Source organism: Ornithorhynchus anatinus, chromosome 17 (genome assembly GCF_004115215.2).
Source record: "Ornithorhynchus anatinus isolate Pmale09 chromosome 17, mOrnAna1.pri.v4, whole genome shotgun sequence".
Taxonomy (NCBI): domain Eukaryota; kingdom Metazoa; phylum Chordata; class Mammalia; order Monotremata; family Ornithorhynchidae; genus Ornithorhynchus; species Ornithorhynchus anatinus.
Window position 1 is genome coordinate 11,773,518 of NC_041744.1, and position 17,780 is coordinate 11,791,297.

Here is a 17,780-nt window from a genome sequence, read left to right on the forward strand (position 1 = left end):
CCAAAGTCACACAGCTGACAGGTGGCAGTGGTGGAATTAGAACCCAGGACCTCGGACTCCCAAACCAGTGCTCTTTCCATTAAGCCACACTGCTTATAAATTACACAACGTGAACACATTTAATTGTATTTTAGATGGTACTACCAGAATGCCCAGTCTCTGCCTGGGTTATGGATTTCTCTTTCCTCAGGCTCCTCTCCCGGATCCCCTCAACCCACTGCTCCTGGATCCATTTCCTTCCTCTCCTCACCCATCTCCTAATAGATTTCCCCTCCAACTCCAACTCTACTCTCCAAAGGCTGTATCCACTGGGGAGCCTCACCCAAAAGAAGCAGAGAGGTAGCTGTTGCCATGACAGACAAGTTAACCCGAAATCCCAGCACAAATCCAAACTCAGCGGGCGCAGTAACTAAAGCGGTCAGTTTCTGCACTGGTATGTACTGGTTTTCATCCCTGCTGCACTTCAGAGCGGGCTCCCCACTGCTGCAGTCACTGCACTTCTCATTGCAGCTGGCTGACTTCCCCTATCACACCTACAGGATCGCTGCTACGATCTCAAGATCAGTGACGGCACTAGGGTTAAGTACCGTCTGTTCTGCTGTAACACAAAGGCTACGTTCTTCACAAACCCCAAGGGAGAATTAACGCAGAGCCTGACCAGTGCGGCCCATATGAGTAAACCGCTTCTCCTGACACTCCGTCACGTCTACTTGGACAGCTCTGCACTGTCAGAACAACATTCCCTAAGTCTCCAGCATTAAACTCATATTCCCAACAAGAAAACACAAGGTGAGAGAGAACTAATTATACTTCAGTCTCTCAGTGTGCACAAACACGCACACGTAGAGGCTGAGTAGGTGCTTTACTGGGGAGAAAGGGCTTGGAGGTCAATTATAAAGCTCAACAAATGCAATAGCAAGTCCCACCATCGCTGGACAAATGCTTTGGTCAAAATCTTAACAAGACCCAAAAAAGTGAAAACATTAAAAGAAATTTAAGGGTTAAGCCTAACTTAAGTAGACTTATTCCATTAGCTATCGGTACAAAACCAAGGAAAGATGAGGCAGGCACCACATTGTAAATTGGGTGCATTAGCTGCGTGAAAATATTTTTCTGTACTACTCTTACCACTTCTTGTACTAAGCTGATTAACTCCATGAGGCGCCGACGAAGCTTCGCCACCTCCTCATTCACTTTGGTGACATGTTGTTCGTAAATCTCTGCTAAAGGCTTAAAGGTGTGTCCACCGTGCTATTTTAATGAAGAAAAGCGGAATTAGTGCAGGTTGACAATTTAAAACTGTTTTCAATGTGTCCTACCTCTCTTCGGACAATCGTATTTTTTGAGCGCTTACTAGGTGCAGAACACTGTACTAAACGCTTGAGAGACTCCAATACTAAAGCCAAGGCTGCTGTCCAACCATTAGATAGACGCCACTCAATAACAATAACAGTGAAAGGAGCTAACAGTTTTCCCAACCTCATTTTACTGTAGTTCAGAGCTCCTCTATATCTGTTGAAAGAACCTGGGTTTTTACATAAATGTATGGACACACTGCCCATGTCATCAGTAAAAATCCTAGTCTACACAAATATTAATATAAGCAATAGATTTCACTTCCTTCACCCAACTCAATTTTTGGTGCCATCAAGAGCTATTCAAATGTAGAGTGCTCACATTTGCTACCATTATCATTTACAGAGTCACTTTCACTGAATTAACCAGGAGTAGGAGAGGTGGAGCTATTTTTATTTTTAGACCCATGTTTTGAGGCAAATAATCCAATCAAAAATCCATGAATGTCATTTCTCTCATCCAATTCTAGTTCCCTGAATGAACATATCTCCCAAGAGTAAATTAAAGCTCATGAAATGTTTTTAAAATTTGCTTCCTGACAATAGCAAGACAGCTCTGAAAACTGGAATTCATCTATTCATCTGATGCAAAGAGCTCAGAGCTGATGTCATTATATTTGGTCATATTTTTCAAAAGGCAATTCTGGCAATTCTGGGAAGGGAGTTTTTATGTTGAACTCAAGAATGAGAGGTGAGGGTTCTTTTTGCCACCTTCAAGATTATCCCTGGCAAGTGCCAAATCGAAAGATCTTGGAGTCATCTTAGCAAAATAAATCTTCAAATTCCATCAGAATAAGCACCCTAACAGGGTGTAGTTTCCAAAGAAAATTAACACTACTTCGTTTATAACTCTCAGTCCAGTCCCACTGCACTTGAAGCACGTCATCATAAAAATTTTCTTTAACAAACTTGCCTAATAGCAGTCTATAGGATTGCTTCAAGATTTTTTTAAGGTTACTTTTTTTGTTCCAAAGGCACTTTCTGTTTAACTAGAGGAGACACTTCCTACATCAAAACTAAAAGAACTGCTGATAATTTCTGAAGTAACAGTAATGTATAATAAATCAACAGAGAATATGCTTTAGAGTAGTTACATGATAGTCATGTCAAAACTCTCAAGCAGTTTTTCCACTCTTGCAACAACTGCAATTCATGATTCTCACTCCTGCAGAGGTTCTACTCACCATTCCTCCCCAAAGAGCACACTGATGGCAGATACACTTCTTACAAGTCCAACAAAACACACTGAGCTTTTCATGGTGATTCTCACATCTAAAGAAATACAAGAGAAAAGGATATAAATACCAACATCATTATCTATCTATAAATTATTATTATTATGGTACTTGCTAAACGCTCATTATGGGCCAAGCACCATACTAAGCACTAGAGTAGATGCAGGGTCATGAGGTTGGACACCATCCCTATCCCATATGGGGCTCACAGCCTAAAGGAGAGAAAGAACAGGGACTGAATCCTCATTTAGAGATGAGGAAGCTGAGGCACAGAAAAGTTAAGTAACTTGGCCAAGGTCACAAAGCAGACAAGTGGCAGAGCCAGGATTAGAACTCAGGTGGTCTAATTCCAGGGTCTGTGCTCTTTCCACTAGCCCATGCTGCTTCCCTGATACTGCAAATAACTGCAATTACATTCACAGATTTATGCAGTAAGTCCAACATTTCTTAATTTATGAGTCACTGGAAAAATAGCACAGATTTCTAGAACTGAGCCTGCTCTTCAGCTACAGTAATGTGGGCCAAAAATATCATTTTAAGGTCACATTTCTTGCAAGACAGCTAAAAAGCTCTTAAAAAATATTCACACAAACGTCTGCTAGCAACTACATCAACCACGAAAAACTTGAGATCATATCCAAAGATGCATTCCTCTGCATCCTTTTCTAACAGTCTCTCTCTCTCTCTCTCTACATATGTATAGTGTGCTTTATTATCTACACATGGCCATAAATCCCATTAATGGATCAGACTTATGGTGCAGCCAGCCTCCCAACTCCCAACAGTGATGGGGAAGCTTGGATTTTTTTGGGCACTGTACTTAGGGCAAAGTAGGCTGTAACAGAAGCAAGTCATACAATCACTACCCTCCCCAGGAATTTATGATCTATATGGGGGAACAAACAAAAATCATTTACAAATATCAGGAGCTAGAGGAAGAACAAGAATATAATAGGTAGTACAGTTGTATCAGAAGGAAATAGCTGAAAAATTGACTATGCAAGTGAAAATATGCATAGATTCATAAATGCTGAGATTAAGAATTATATTCAGTGGTCAGGGTGGTATTAGGTTGAAATGACTGGGGCTTAATCAAGAACGTTTCCTAGCGGAAGGACTTTTATTATTATTATTATCAAGTGCCATTGAGTCGTTTCCGATTCATAGCGACTCTGTGGATAATTTTCTCCAAAACACCCTTTCTGCCATAGTAGGTAACCTTGCTAATGGTTCTTGTTATTACTGTTTTGGTTTCTATCCATGTAGCTGCTGATCTGCCTCTTCCACATTTTCCCTGGACTTTTCCTAGCACTAGTGTCTTCTCCAGAGAATTAGTCCTCCTACGAGATTTTATAAGGATTCTACCCAACTCGGCTGGCTCTTTGTTGAGTGAGAAGGTATTCTGTCTACAAAACCTGCATCTTTCTAATCACAAGCCCACTAGGTGACAAATAAACTTTACCGAACCCCAACCGAGACAAATGCCTATTAAATTTTGGCATGGCCTTCTCCGCAGCACTTGATATGGCTCAGTCCCAGGACACCCGCTGTCTCCCAGCCTCCTGGGATGCCTTGCTAGTCCCAGCCCCTTTGGGTCACCCCGGGATCTTGACCCTAGTCCTGCCTTATTCCAACAGAGCAGGAAGAGCACAAGGAACTGCAGCATGCTTCCAGTAAATACAGGTCCCTGGGAAGGCTGAGGAGGCAGCCATAGCTGCGGGAGTCACTGTGGCTTGCTGTTGGACTCTAAGCTGTGAAGAACCCGAAACTCAGCTCCTCCAGCCCCAGTATCTACTGGTTTTTGTTGTGTGTTTGTCCATGCCTTTTATCCTGTTTTGGTGCATTTATTATTTCATCTTTCTTTATGTATCTGTGGCCAGTCCCCTATTTTTGCTTTTCTTTTTAGACTGTGAGTCCCTTGGGGGTCAGAGGCTGCAATTCCCACCCACTTATTCTTTTCTAGGACTGAATTCAGTGTTCTGCATAGCATACGCATTTAATAAATTCTACTACCGTGTTACTACTTACTACTTCGACTTTGACTGTGAGCCATCCCTGGGCAGGGATGGTCTCTATCTCTTGCTGAATTGTACATTCCAAGCGCTTAGTACAGTGGTCTGCACATAGTAAGCGCTCAAGAAATACTCTTGAATGAAAAATACTATTGAATGAATGAATGAAGATGGGAAAACCTGCAGTCTGACAATCCTTGGTGAAGGGTGGGGCTTACAGGCTGGGAGAACAGTCTGAGCAAAGGGTCCGGAGAGGGAAGAGTCCAGAGACAAATACGATCTGAAGGTGAGATCGGGGGAAGCAAAGAAGGCGAGCTGGGAAGAAGTGGGTAAAGAGAGTTGATATGTAAGATGGAAAAAGCTCGTGAAGAGTTTGCATGCAATGATAAAGAGTTTTTCCTTGATGCAAAGGGAGATGGGTGGACCCTGCGGGTGATATATGCCAAGAAACGTTTCAGAAACGTGGACTGAAAGAAGCAGAGGCTGGAAGCAAGAAGACCAACTAGGAGGCTGGCAATAGTCTAACCATGCCGTAAGAGTTCGAACCAGTTTGTAGCTATTTGAATGAGAGGGAGGGGCAGGATTTAGCAGCTATATGAATTCAAGAGCTGAAAGTTCATGAGGAATCTAGAAGGACACTAAGGCTGCCAGCTTCAGACAGGAAGGACAGGGTGTTATCGACAGATATGAGAAGGTGAGGAGGAACGGGCTTAGTAGGGAAGATGAAAAGCTCGCAAGTGCCAACAATATATCCAAATGGAGAAGTTCTGTGTGACCTTGAGCAAATCACTTACCTTCTCTATACCTCAGTTTCTTCATCTGTAAAATGGAACTTAAATGCTTTCCCTCTTACTTAGACTGTGGGGCAGGGGTTGTGTCCAACCTGATTATTCTGTATCTAATCCAACACTTAGTACAGTACCTGGCACAGAGTAACATAATAGATAGAGCATGGACCTAGGAGTCAAAAGGTCACAGGTTTTAATCCCGGCTCTGCCACTTGTCTGCTGTGAGGCCTTGGGCAAGTCACTTCACTGGGCCTCAGAAAATGGGGATTAAGATTGTGAGTTCCATTCAGGAAGGGACTATGTCCAACCCAACTTGCTTGCATTCACTCCTGTGCTTAGAACAGTGCCAGGCACATAGTAAGTGCTTAACGAACACCACAATTATTATTATTACTATTAACAAAATACCACAATTATTATTAGTAGTAATAATAGTAGTGGAACCCATTGGACTTGGCTATGAGAAGATAATTGATGATTTTGGGGAGTGCTGTTTAAGTGTGGGGAAAGGACCAAAAAGCTGACTGAAACAGATTAGAGACACTTGGTGGAGAGGAAGTATTCCAACTCCATTCAAGGAGTTTGGACAAGAAAGTATGCCCAGAGATAAGAGCAATAGCTGAAAGGGACAGAGGGTTATTTTTAGTATAAGAGAGACTTGGCAAATGATAAAGGCACTGGGAAAGGAGCTATTGAAAGAGAGGTTGAGGATAGATGGGAGTAAGTGTTTTTAGGAGGTAAGAAAGGCTGGGATAAGAGGCACAAGGAAAGTGGGGAGACTTGGAGAATAGGTCGAAGACCTCCTCCTGTGAAACAATTGGGAAGGAGGAGAAGACCAGGAGTAGAAAGGCTACAATGTTGAGGGAGAGAGGAGAGACTTTGGGGACTTTATGCCTGATGGTGTCCAGTTTACCCACAGTGTACACAGTAAAGCCACTGGTGTTAAGAAGGGAAATGGTGGGAGCACTATAGGCTTTGAGAGAGTAATGAAAGATTTAGCAAGCAGTCCAGAGGGGGAGACAGACATTATTTATTTTTATTAATGTCTGTCTCCCCTTCTAGACCGTGAGCTCGTTATGGGCAGGGAATGTGTCCGTTTATTACTGTATTAGATTCTCCCACGCACTTAGTACAGTGCTCTGCACACAGTAAGTGTTCAATAAATACAGGCAGACTGATTTGGGAAGGTATTTGCACATGCTTGATAAATATTACAACAGAAGCAAAATGCATACTTCCTGCTCAAGAAACTCATGTGTTATTCATCTTTTGCTTCTCGCTTCATACAGAAGCTCTTATGCCCCACAGTTTTTTTTGCTCTTTTTTGGGCCTTCTAGTATTCTATTATATCCTTCCCAAGGTGTGACACTCAGAATTCTAGCTGAGGATATAGTACGCTTTTTGTCTTTCTATAAATCATATCTAGCTTTTATGTCCCTGATTTTCAGCATTTTGTAGTCTCGACAGTCACCACGCAAAAATCCTAGCGCATGTATGGATAAAACACTTTTTTCCCCAAATATGACAGACGTTAATAGAATCAGAGATAAAGATGGATAATCACCCTGGAACCAGAGTGGATCATCTAGGGAAATGAACAACCCAATTAATAAACCTGAAGGTTCTTTTTCCACCCACATGAAACAGATACCGCTCTATTTCAGGAGAAGATTTTTATTACTGAACACCACAGAGTTCAGGAGAAAATCTTTTGCATTTCCTCATAAGAAATTTGTATGTACCCATCATTTACTTATGTATATTAATGTCTGTCTCCTCTAGGCTGTAAGCTCCTCATGAGCAGGGAACATATCTATACCAACTCAGTTACAGTGTGCTCAGCACAGTGCTCTGCACAAAGTGCTCAGTGAATAGCATGGATTGATAAAAAGGATGTACCTCAACATTTGACTTGTCTCGAGAAATCCATGATGAGCCACTTGTCCACCAATTTTTCCTGACCCTGACCTCACTATAGCAGTCTCCTTGCTCTAACCTACACTACCTGTTTGTTTTCAGTAGACACTTTTAGATTTTTAAGGGCGACAGATATATGAACTATGTAACCGTTGTACAATACTAGAAGATTAAAAAAAAAAAGAAAAGAAATAACTATGTCAGAATCCTGAACTTAATGGACTACTGATCTGCCACCAACAGGAAAAACAGGATTCTTATGGATGAATGTCTTACCTCCTGACATCCAAAGCTACAGTCCACCACCACTGGAAAAGAGCCCTGGCCCAAAATTAAAGGTCAGGCAAAAGAGGGGCGCCCACCACAGAAACCGCTAATCTCCACTGTCAACTCTGGCAACTGAGGAGGTGCCGCCTGAAGCCATAACACCTCCACCACTCCTTTCACATCCCCCTTGGCTGGGAGAAGTCTACCTGACCAACTATTCAAACACAGGAAACGTTGTGACCGTTTAGATCAAGAACAAATTTGAACAGAGTGGGGACGTGCCCAAAGATCATTTTTCCCAGCAGTCACCTATGGTTGCTTTTCTTCTTCTTGTTATTGTCCTCTTTTTCCTTATACTTTCTTATTACAGGCTTGTTTTTCAACTGTTTACCTTATCGCCCAATGGGTCAACCGTTCCCCATATCTTAGATTGTGAATCCCTTATGGGCCACAGACCATGTGTGAATTGTTAACCTTGCCCCCTTTAAGTACAAGGCTTGCCAAAAGCAATAACAATATATGTACAAGTAATAAACAATTCCATAAGACTTCATCAGTATGTAACAATAAATTAGAGGTGACACTACTGATCTGCAGTTGCAATGTGCCTGGTACTTAGCAACGGCACTTTATTATCTACTTGAAAATATGAGAGAGGGGCAGAAAGCATCTAATAAAAGTGAATCAGTAAATTATAATAAAATGCAGGTCCGATCTCTTAAATCAAGCCTTCTACAATCTTATCAAAGCTAGCAAGAAATCTAGGACAACTTACTACTGTCTCCTCACCTAGAGGAAGAGAGGTTGTCAAAACGCTCGAAGCAGTAGTTCCCTTGGGTCACCCCAAGTCGTCGATTTCATGGCAGAAAAAACATTACTAAATGCAAGCCTGTCTGCAGGAGTACAGTCTTCTAAACTTGTAAGCGCCCTGTGGACAGGGCACATCTGCCAAATCTGTTCTTTTGTACTCTCCCAAGCATTCAGTACAGGACTCAGTACAAAGGCCACATGGGTCCGGCTCCCCTCAACTTCTTCCAATCTACACAGCAAGTGAGGTTCTGATCGGAGATAACTGTGGTACCTGCTAAACACCTATCATGTGGCAAACACTGTAAAGCCCTGGAATAGATACAAGATAATCCACGGGCACAGTCCCCGTCCCACATGGGGCTCTTGATCTAATGGGGAGGGAAAAATCAATTAATCAATATTTATTAAATGCTTACTATGGGCAGAGCACCGTATTAAGTGCTTGGGAGGGTACGACAGAATTAGCAGATATGTTCCTTCCCTTTAACAAGCTTGTAGTTTAAAGGGGGAGACGGGCATATGAATTAGCAATTTATAATATATGATTTAAAGATAAGTATGTAAAGGCTGTGGGGTGAATATCAAATACCCAAAGGGCACAAATCCACGTGCATAGGGAAAAGAGGGCTTTATCAGGGGAGGCCTCTTGGAGGAGATGTGAGCTTAATAAGGGTTTGAAGGTGGGCCCGAAGGGGTGGTCTGACGTATATGGAGGCGGAGGAAGTGGGAAAGGGGTCAGTACCGAGACAGAAGAGACTGGGGGACAGAGAGTAAGCTGGTGTTAGAGGAGCAGAGCGTGTGGGTTGGACTGCAGCAGGAGATCATTGAGGTGAGATAGAATGAGGCAAGTTGACTGAGAGCTTTAAAACTGATGGCAAGAAGTGTCTGATGTGGAGGTGGATGGGCAGGCACCGGAGGTTCCTGAGGAATGGGGAGACATGGACTGAACATTTTTGTTGAAAAATGATCCAGGCAGCAGAGAACAGGTATTTCACCCCCATTTCACAGATAAGGAAACTGTGACTTACCCAAGTTCACCCAGCAGGCAGATGGCAAAGCTAGGATTAGAAAACGGGTGTTCTGATTCCAGGCCCGGGCTGTTTAATCTCTTTAAACTACACAGAAAAGAATGTAAAAGTCTGGCATGTTCTTCTCTTGCTGATGATTGGTCTCAAGACAATTGAAGTGTTGGCAACTTACTGCTTAGTTGACACAATGCTAGCTTATTCTACATTTCATTTTAGAATACTGTAGGGCCTACAGTGGGATTCGAGACCTGCTTTATAAAGTCTGGTCTTCTAAAAATATAAAATATGAAAATAACCCATTTTACATACTTGTCCTTTTCATTTTCTTCATGTTTGGTGAGACTGCAAAGCTGAAGCGTGTCAAGTTGTTGGGTGACCTCTTCAGCCCACCGACAGTTTACCAGTTCTCGAAGTTGGAGTGGAGCCCTATTTAAAAAAAAAGCACATTTTTGTCCCAGTGAAAAACTCGGGATTTCATAAATAAAAATATTAAAAATTCTCAGAAATCTGTAATTTCACTAGCATCTTTTGGGATAAAGGGAAACCTAAAAATAGTGAATTGCAATAATTTTCAGTCAATAATGGTACCTAGATTAACTTGATTTTAACGATCACAAGAGTAGCAAACTACACAGCGTTTATGGGTAACAAACTTCATAAGAGACATTCTGAAAGGAAAAGGTGGATGGTAAAAGGCTAACATTTAATGCCTCAAGACAGCTTTTGGACAGACCATTTAGTGTGCTAACTCATACCTAGACAAGTTTTGGTTCCTTTCACCCTCTGTATGAATGCAACAAATGTTCAGTGGCAGATAGGAAGAAGAATCTGCCCCGAGCGCATCCCTGTCCCACCTCCAAATATTTTAATACTTACCGACAATGAGGGCACTGAGCTCTTTGCTCTGTCAGCCAGCGCTTTAGGAAAAAAAGGAATAGTTAAAATTTTAAGTATATAATTAAACATAAAGTGTCATATGGTTCAATTCTATTACTTCTTTCTGCCTTCAGAAGCTCCTTTTGACTGTTTGCCCTACTTATACACCGAGTTTTCCTCAAAAGTCTTTTTACATGCAGACTTTTAGAAGTGAAAAGTTGTCTCCCAGCTTACTGGTTCTAAGTATACACTGATTACATCAATGAATTAAACTACAGTAATATCATTCAAAACATTCTCTACTAAAAAGTCCATATGTAAAAATCTTGTGTGGGGAGATATAAAATACTGAACACATTTGGGACCTAAAAATGTACGTGAACCACACAATACTTTAAATAGAGTTTACATTTTTTTTGATTGGGTGTTTGATCTTGAGACATAGTAGATATATCAATTTACTTACTAAAGCAACAAAATTAAATGTAGAAGCTACAATTTTGTACATGTACAAGTCTTTAAAGAGTGTTTGGGTTTCTTTTTTCCTTTGGCCCATTGAGCTGAGCTAAAATTCAAAGTTTTAAGGCCCACAAATATTTTTGCCAACACAGCACATTTATCAATAGTACCTCTTCCTCCTTCCTACTTTCCCCTGTATGATTTAGGTTCAGAAAAAATAGTGCTTCTGAAGCCAAATTCACCAAGAAACATAATTTCCGAGAAAATGTAAATTTAGAAGATTTAAAATAACTGTCTTCCCTCTTCGACTGTGAGTTACATTTGGGTCAGGGACTATGTCCCATCCCATTATCTCAAACCTACTCCAGTGCTTAGCAAATAGAAAGCATTTAATACCAGCTTTAGCCCTAATATGTAAAAAGACTCACACTTCTCTTAGAACACTATATCTGCTGTGCAACATCTCACAGTTAAGCTTACAAAATTGAACTTACCCGAATACAACTAAAACAACAAAGCTTGGAGCAGTGTGGACACAGTCGAGCGTCGCGCAATTTCTCCATACAAATGAAACATCGAAAGACTTCAGCAATACTCTGCAGAAATGATGATTACAACAGTGACATGGTTTTCAGCAGAAAAATGACTTAACAACAAATACGTTCTATCTCTGGAATGGAGTTTTATATAACTCTGATGTTCATTTTAAGATAGGAACATTGCAGATCCCTTGAGACCTCTCTCTTTTATTACTAGTCTTCTAGAAGATCATTTTGAGGATCAGTGGGCAGCTGGAACTCTGGCAACCCCAAGGAATTGCTCCTCATTTCTTTCTATATCACATACATTTTGTACTCAGTCTATCATATTTATTGAGTGCGGTGTGCAGAGCATGGTACTAAGTAATTGGGAGAGAACAATATAGCAGAACAACAGATATATTCCCTGCCTGCATCAAACTTACAGTCTAATGTACACTCTTACAAAAGCGCACATTAATGGACAGAATATAATTAGAAGTGAGGGGATTTGGTTCTAGTCCTACATCTACCAATGTGTGACTCTGGTCAAGTCACTTAACTTCTCTGAGGCTCAGTTATCTCACCTGTAAAATGGGGATTAAGACTGTGAGCCCTATGGGGGATATGGACTGTGTCCAACCTGAATATCTTATATCTACCCCAGTTCTGAGGACAGTGATTGGCACATAGTAAGTCCTAAAACATATCATGGAAAAAAAGTTACCTTTGCAACCTTGAGCATATAACTGTCCCCATTTTGTTTGAATTTCTCCATAGTAATAATTTACCCCTATTAAGTTTTAAGTGTAAGTATTCTGAACTCCTAGGAGGTAAAATACTATGCAATGCTAAGAGATTGTGATTCGAGTATAACTTTTCAAGAAACAAATGCCATTCACTATCAGTTAAATATTTGATAATAATAATTGTGCTGTTAGTTAAGTGCTTACTATGTCTAAGCATTGTACAAAACACTGAGGTAGATACAAGATAATCAGGTCCCACATGGAGCTCACAGTCCAAGGAGAGAGAACAGTTACTGAATCTCCATTTTTGCCAAAGATGAACAGGGAAGTTAAGTGACTTGCCCCAAGTCACACATTAGATAAGGGGCAGACAAAAGATTAGAAACCGGGTCTTCTGTCTCCCGGGCCCAAGTCTTTCCACTAGGCCATGCTGCTTCTCACACGTTAAACACTATATTAAAATTATGAACAATAGCTAACATTTTAACTACACGTGGGTATGAAGTAGAGAATCAATACTTTTACTGGCTCCTACATGATTTTCAACTATCTAAAACTTTAAAAAAAAAACCTCCTTTACTGTATTTCTACACCCAGAAATGGAAAAAATCAATAATCTCCACCTTCGGAGATTATTTTAAAATCATTTAGTCGGTGTTCCTATGCTTCTGCCATAAACTGATTCACCTAACAGCAGGAAACAGGGACTTAAATTTCACCATTTGAGGTCTCCTAAACTTGGCAGTTAACGCCGGATATGAAGGGACAAAAATAGTCCTTAAAGTGTTGGGGTCAGATTTAACTTTTTCAGTGAGACACCAGAAATAGGCTTTTTAAAAATTCCTTGGGAATGATGCTTACACTAGCATTAAGTATATTTATTCCCCCTTGATTAGAGATGATGAGCAGTTTTAAAAATACTAGATCCTAGAGAACAGGCATGCCTATCTCACTAAAGGTAGACAGCATGAATTAACTGGTATCGAGCAGCAAGTCTGCCCCTTTCACGATTTATAGCTCTTCACTACACAGGGAGGGGATTGCAAACATGCCGAAGGGAGCTGAGTACAGCAATAACACACGTTAGTTACCCTGAGATTTGGGGGCGGGAAGGAGGAAGGGGAGCAAAGAATTCGAGCAACAAAGTGGGGGGGATAAAGCCCCTCGCTCCCCTTGTTAAAAATATTCAGTCGTTGGGTCACAGGACTGTAAGCTCTTTGGGATCAATCGCATTTATTGAGCACTTACTGTGTGCAGAGCACTGGACTAATAGTTTTGGAGAGTACAATATAATCAATGGTATTTATCGGGCGCACACTGTGCAGAGCGCTGTTCAACAAAATCGATGGCATTTACTGAGCGCTCAATGTGCGGAGCAAGGTACAGAGTTCTTAAGAGAGTACAAGACAATCAATGGTATTTGCTGGGTGTTCACCCTATGCAGACCACTGTACTAAGCGCTTAAGAGAGTACAACGTAACAGAGTTGGCAGACACGATGCCCGCGACGAGCTTAGGGAAAAGCAGCACGGCTTAGCAGTTGGCGCAACGGACCTGGGAGTCAGAAGGACCTGGGTTCTAATCCCAGCTTTTCCATCTGTCTGCTGGGTAATCTTGGGCAGGTCGCTTCACATCTCTGGGCCTCATCTTTAAAATGGGGGTCAAGCCTGTGATCCCCACGTGGGACAAGGACTGTGTCCAAACGGATTAGCTTGTATCCACCCCAGCACTTGGTGTTTAACAAATACCACAAATTATTATTACGGGTAGGGAATGAGTGCACTAACTCTGCTGCACTGTACTCTGGCTTAGCACAGTGCTCGGCGCACAGCAGACACTCAAGAAAGCCCGGCGACTGACTGAGGATTGAGGAGGACTGCTTGAGGATTGGGCAAGCCCCCTGACACCTCTGTGCCTCAGTTACCTCACCTGTAAAATGGGGGTTAAGACTGTGAGCCCCACGTGGGACGAGCTCCCCAACTTACATTCCCCTCTTCTAGAATGTGAGCCCGTTGTTGGGCAGGGATTGTCTATGTTGCTGAACTGTCCTTTCCAAGCGCTTAGTACAGTGCTCTGCACACAGTAAGCGCTCAATAAACTCGACTGAATACCCCTGCGCTTAGAACAGTGCTTGCCACATAGTGAGCGCTGAACAAACACCGTCTTTATTGAGCCCGAGGTAGTGAGTTCTAATCCCGGCTCGGCCACTTGCCAGCCCTGTGGCTTTGGGCAGGTCACTTCACTCCTCTGGGCCTCAGTGACCTCATCTGTCAAACGGGGATGAAGACTGTGAGCCCTTCCAGCGCTTAGCACAGTGCTCTGCACACAGTCGGCGCTCCGTAAACGCGATCGAATGAATGAATGCCCAGCCCATTGTAAGCCCATTATTATTAATATTGTCGTGTGTGACCTTGGGCAAGCCACTCCCCTGGGCCTCAGTGACCTCATGTGGAAAATGGGGACAACGAGGGTCCACCCGATGACCGTCTATCTCCCCTCCCGGCGCTTAGAACAGTGCTGGGCACATAGTAGGCGCTTGAGAACTGGAGAAGCAGCGTGGGTCCGTGGCAAGGGCCCGGGCTTGGGAGTCCGAGGTCTTGGGTTCGAATCCCGGCTCCGCCGCTTGTCAGCTGGGTGACTGCGGGCAAGTCACCTACAGTCCAAGCGCTTAGTCCAGTGTTCTGCACATAGTAAGCGCTCAATAAATACTATTGAATGAACTTAACGCCTCTGTGCCTCATCTGTAAAATGGGGATGAATGAGCCCCACGTGGGACAACCTGATGACCTTGTATCTACCCAGGCGCTTAGCACAGTGCTCGGCACATAGGAAGCGCTGAACAAATCCCTTTTTTTTTTTTTTAAGAAATACCATTACGATGACGATGGCGTTTATCAGATTGCATTATTCTTGTTATTCCAGCGGTGGGGCAGGTGAAATGTGAGAAGGCCCCGCACCCCTCGCCGCGGGGAGGACGCGGGGGAGACGACGGACGTTGAGGAGAGGCGGGCCCGGGCCCGGCGCTCTTCCCCGGCCGCCCGCGCTGAGCCCTCACCTCCACGCTCTGCTCGTCCATCGCCCTGGGCTTGCGGCGGCCCCCTCGGCGGCCCGCGGACTCCGTCGTCAGGCCGCGCGCAGCGGGGGCCGGCACCCGCCCCGCCCACAACCGCTCGACGGAAGGCGCCGCCGTCAAGGGGCTCCGACGCGTCCCCCGCCGGCGGCCCCCATGCCCACGGGCCTAGCGGCGGCGGCGGCGACGACGGCGGCGACTGAGGCGAAGGCGGCCCCGCTCCGCCATCTTTCCGGGCCGCCCGGCCTGCGGGGCTCCTCCTTCTTGGGGCTCCTCCTTCTTCGGCCTCCCGCTCGCGCGCGCCGGCCCGCGCCACGTGATCACCGGGGGGCGGGGCCGAGCGCGCGCGCGCCGGGCAACGGCCAATGGGCGGGGAGGGAGAGGCGCATGCGCGCGGCCCCCTCCCCGCCCCTCGCACGAGCCTCCTCGCGGGCCACCGCAGTGCCGCGTGCCGCTCCCGCGGCATGCTGGGAAAGGGCGGGGCCCAGCGGCGGTTGCCTCCCCCACCATGTTCCCCTTGTCTTTGCCACAGAGGGCTCATGGCCCCAGCCTGGCTGCGGTAGTGATAATCATTTTGGCATTGGCCTGTGTGCCAACTCGACTAATAATAATGTTGGTATTTGTTAAGCGCTAGGGGCAGAGCACTGTTCTAAGCGCTGGGGTAGACACAGGGTCGTCAGGGGGTCCCACGTGAGGCTCCCAGTCTTCATCCCCATTTCCCAGATGAGGGAACCGAGGCCCAGAGACGTTAATAACGTTGGTATTTGTTAAGCGCTTACTATGGGCAGAGCACTGTTCTAAGCACTGGGGTAGATATAGGGTAATCAGTTTGTCCCACGTGAGGCTCACAGTTAATCCCCATTTACAGATGAGGTAACTGAGGCACCGAGAAGTGACGTGACTTGCCCACAGTCACACAGCTGGCAAGTGGCAGAGCGGGGATTTGAACCCATGCCCTCTGACTCCCAAGCCCGGGCTCTTTTCACTTGGCCACACTGCTTGCTTGCAATGTTTTGCTTGTAGTTTTATCTGCCAAGTAGACTTTGGGGACCCTAAGCTCCTCTGGGTATGCTTTGAGACTCTGTAAAGTCACCAGCAATATGGGGCAAACCCATATTTCCAGAAGCCATCCCAGCCCTGGAAAGTTTTACTTCTGAGAAAGCAACTTCATTGTCCGCTCCGAATCGCCGGTGGTTTCACCTAACTCCACAACGAACCATGGGGAGCTGAGTTTCCACATGATGGCAGAGTCACCGTTTAAGAATAAGTACAGAAGAAATCACAGCAGCACCCAAAGCAAGAGGAAACAATAGATAAGTTTATGGTTTTATTACCACTGAACTCTCAGATCCAGCTTGACTATTTCATTAAAAACAACTCATTCAGAAACAGATATTACACAAAAAAGGAATAAATTGAGGGTACAAGCAGATGTTTGTACGACAAGAGATTTGGGCTATCAAAGAGGCACCCTTGTGCTTCCCCCTGCCCAATCACCCCCGCTTGCCACAGCACATCTTCACGCCCTCCCTGAAGCAAAGACTGTTGTTGGGAGTCCCCAAATGTGACTGGCAAACGGGGCAGCCCGTTGGCTGAAGGTAGTCCAGCCTACCCCACTCGCCGTCTTCTGGCTACACTCGGGACAGGGATGAGGCAGGATTGAGGGTGTCCAAGTAGCCAAACTTCTTACTCTGCCTGGAGTTTCACACCTTACCTTTCCTCCCACGATCTCAGGGAGCTGCCTGCGGTGTAACCCACAAATCTACATAGTAATAATAATTATGGTATTTGTCAAACGCTTACTATGGGCTAGCCACTTTACTAAGAGCTGAGATGGATACAAGCAATTCGGGTGGGACAGTCCCTGTCCCATGTGGGGCTCACAGTCTTGATCCCCATTTTAAAGATGAGGTCATTGAGGCACAGAGAAGTCCAGTGACTTGCCCAAGGTCACACAGCAGACAAATGACAGAGCCAAGATTCTGGGGAGAGGGGCAGGAGAGTAGGTGGAAAGGGAAACCCCAGGACTGAACCTGAGAAAGGAGCGGAAACCTGATCCTCTGGTTGCAGACAGGGTACAAGGCAACGCTAACTCTTCATTGATTGAATCATTTATTGAGCACTTACTGTGTGCAGAGCACTGTACTAAGCACTTGGGAGAGTCCAATATAGCCATAAACACAGTCCCTGCCCACTCTTCCTCCAGGCCCTAGGTTGGGCACGGCTTGCATCACCCCCACCTTCTTTGTCGTGTTTATTGAGCACTTTCCGTGAGTAGAGCACTGTACTAAAGCGCTTAGGAGAGGACAATATGAAGACATGTCCATACAAGACAATACATAGACACAAGAATAAATAGACACACTCCCCGCCCACAACGAGTTTACAGCCTCCCTTCATTCCTAGCCACTCACCTCAGAGAGCTGTGGGATCTTCCAGCGGGCTAGGGATTTCTTAGCATCGCTGTAGTTCATGCCACCTCACCAAGGCTCAATGCCTTTTTCCTCTAATAGCCATCAATGGTATTTACTGAGCACTTACTGTTTGCAGAGCACTATGCTAAGCGCTTGACCAAGGACACCACAGAGCTGGCAAGATAATACCTGCCCACCAAGAGTTTACAGTCTACTGGCTACTAATGTAGTCACTTAGGTTTTCTGTGCCTCGGTTTTCTCATCTGCAAAATGGAGATTCAAT

The 17,780-nt window shown here is 44.5% G+C and overlaps 1 protein-coding gene across 3 annotated transcripts in view; it reads right to left on the bottom strand.

Annotated features, from left to right (window-relative positions):
• The window catches only part of TRIM37 (tripartite motif containing 37), a 54,814-nt gene extending 39,457 nt beyond the window's left edge, over window positions 1-15,357 (bottom strand). For 2 of the 3 annotated variants that reach the window (XM_029081993.2, XM_029081992.2), the window contains exons 1-6: window positions 15,069-15,355; window positions 11,242-11,343; window positions 10,289-10,329; window positions 9,722-9,838; window positions 2,540-2,627; window positions 1,129-1,251 (exon numbers count right to left, since the gene is read on the bottom strand). In XM_029081993.2, coding sequence (XP_028937826.1) covers window positions 1,129-1,251; window positions 2,540-2,627; window positions 9,722-9,838; window positions 10,289-10,329; window positions 11,242-11,343; window positions 15,069-15,089 — 492 coding nt within the window. In that variant the 5' untranslated portion in view covers window positions 15,090-15,355. Of the gene's footprint in view, window positions 1-1,128; window positions 1,252-2,539; window positions 2,628-9,721; window positions 9,839-10,288; window positions 10,330-11,241; window positions 11,344-15,068 lie in introns of all 3 variants that reach the window. The other variant, XM_039914429.1, reaches the window with a different exon arrangement.
• Between the last annotated feature and the right edge of the window lie 2,423 nt (window positions 15,358-17,780).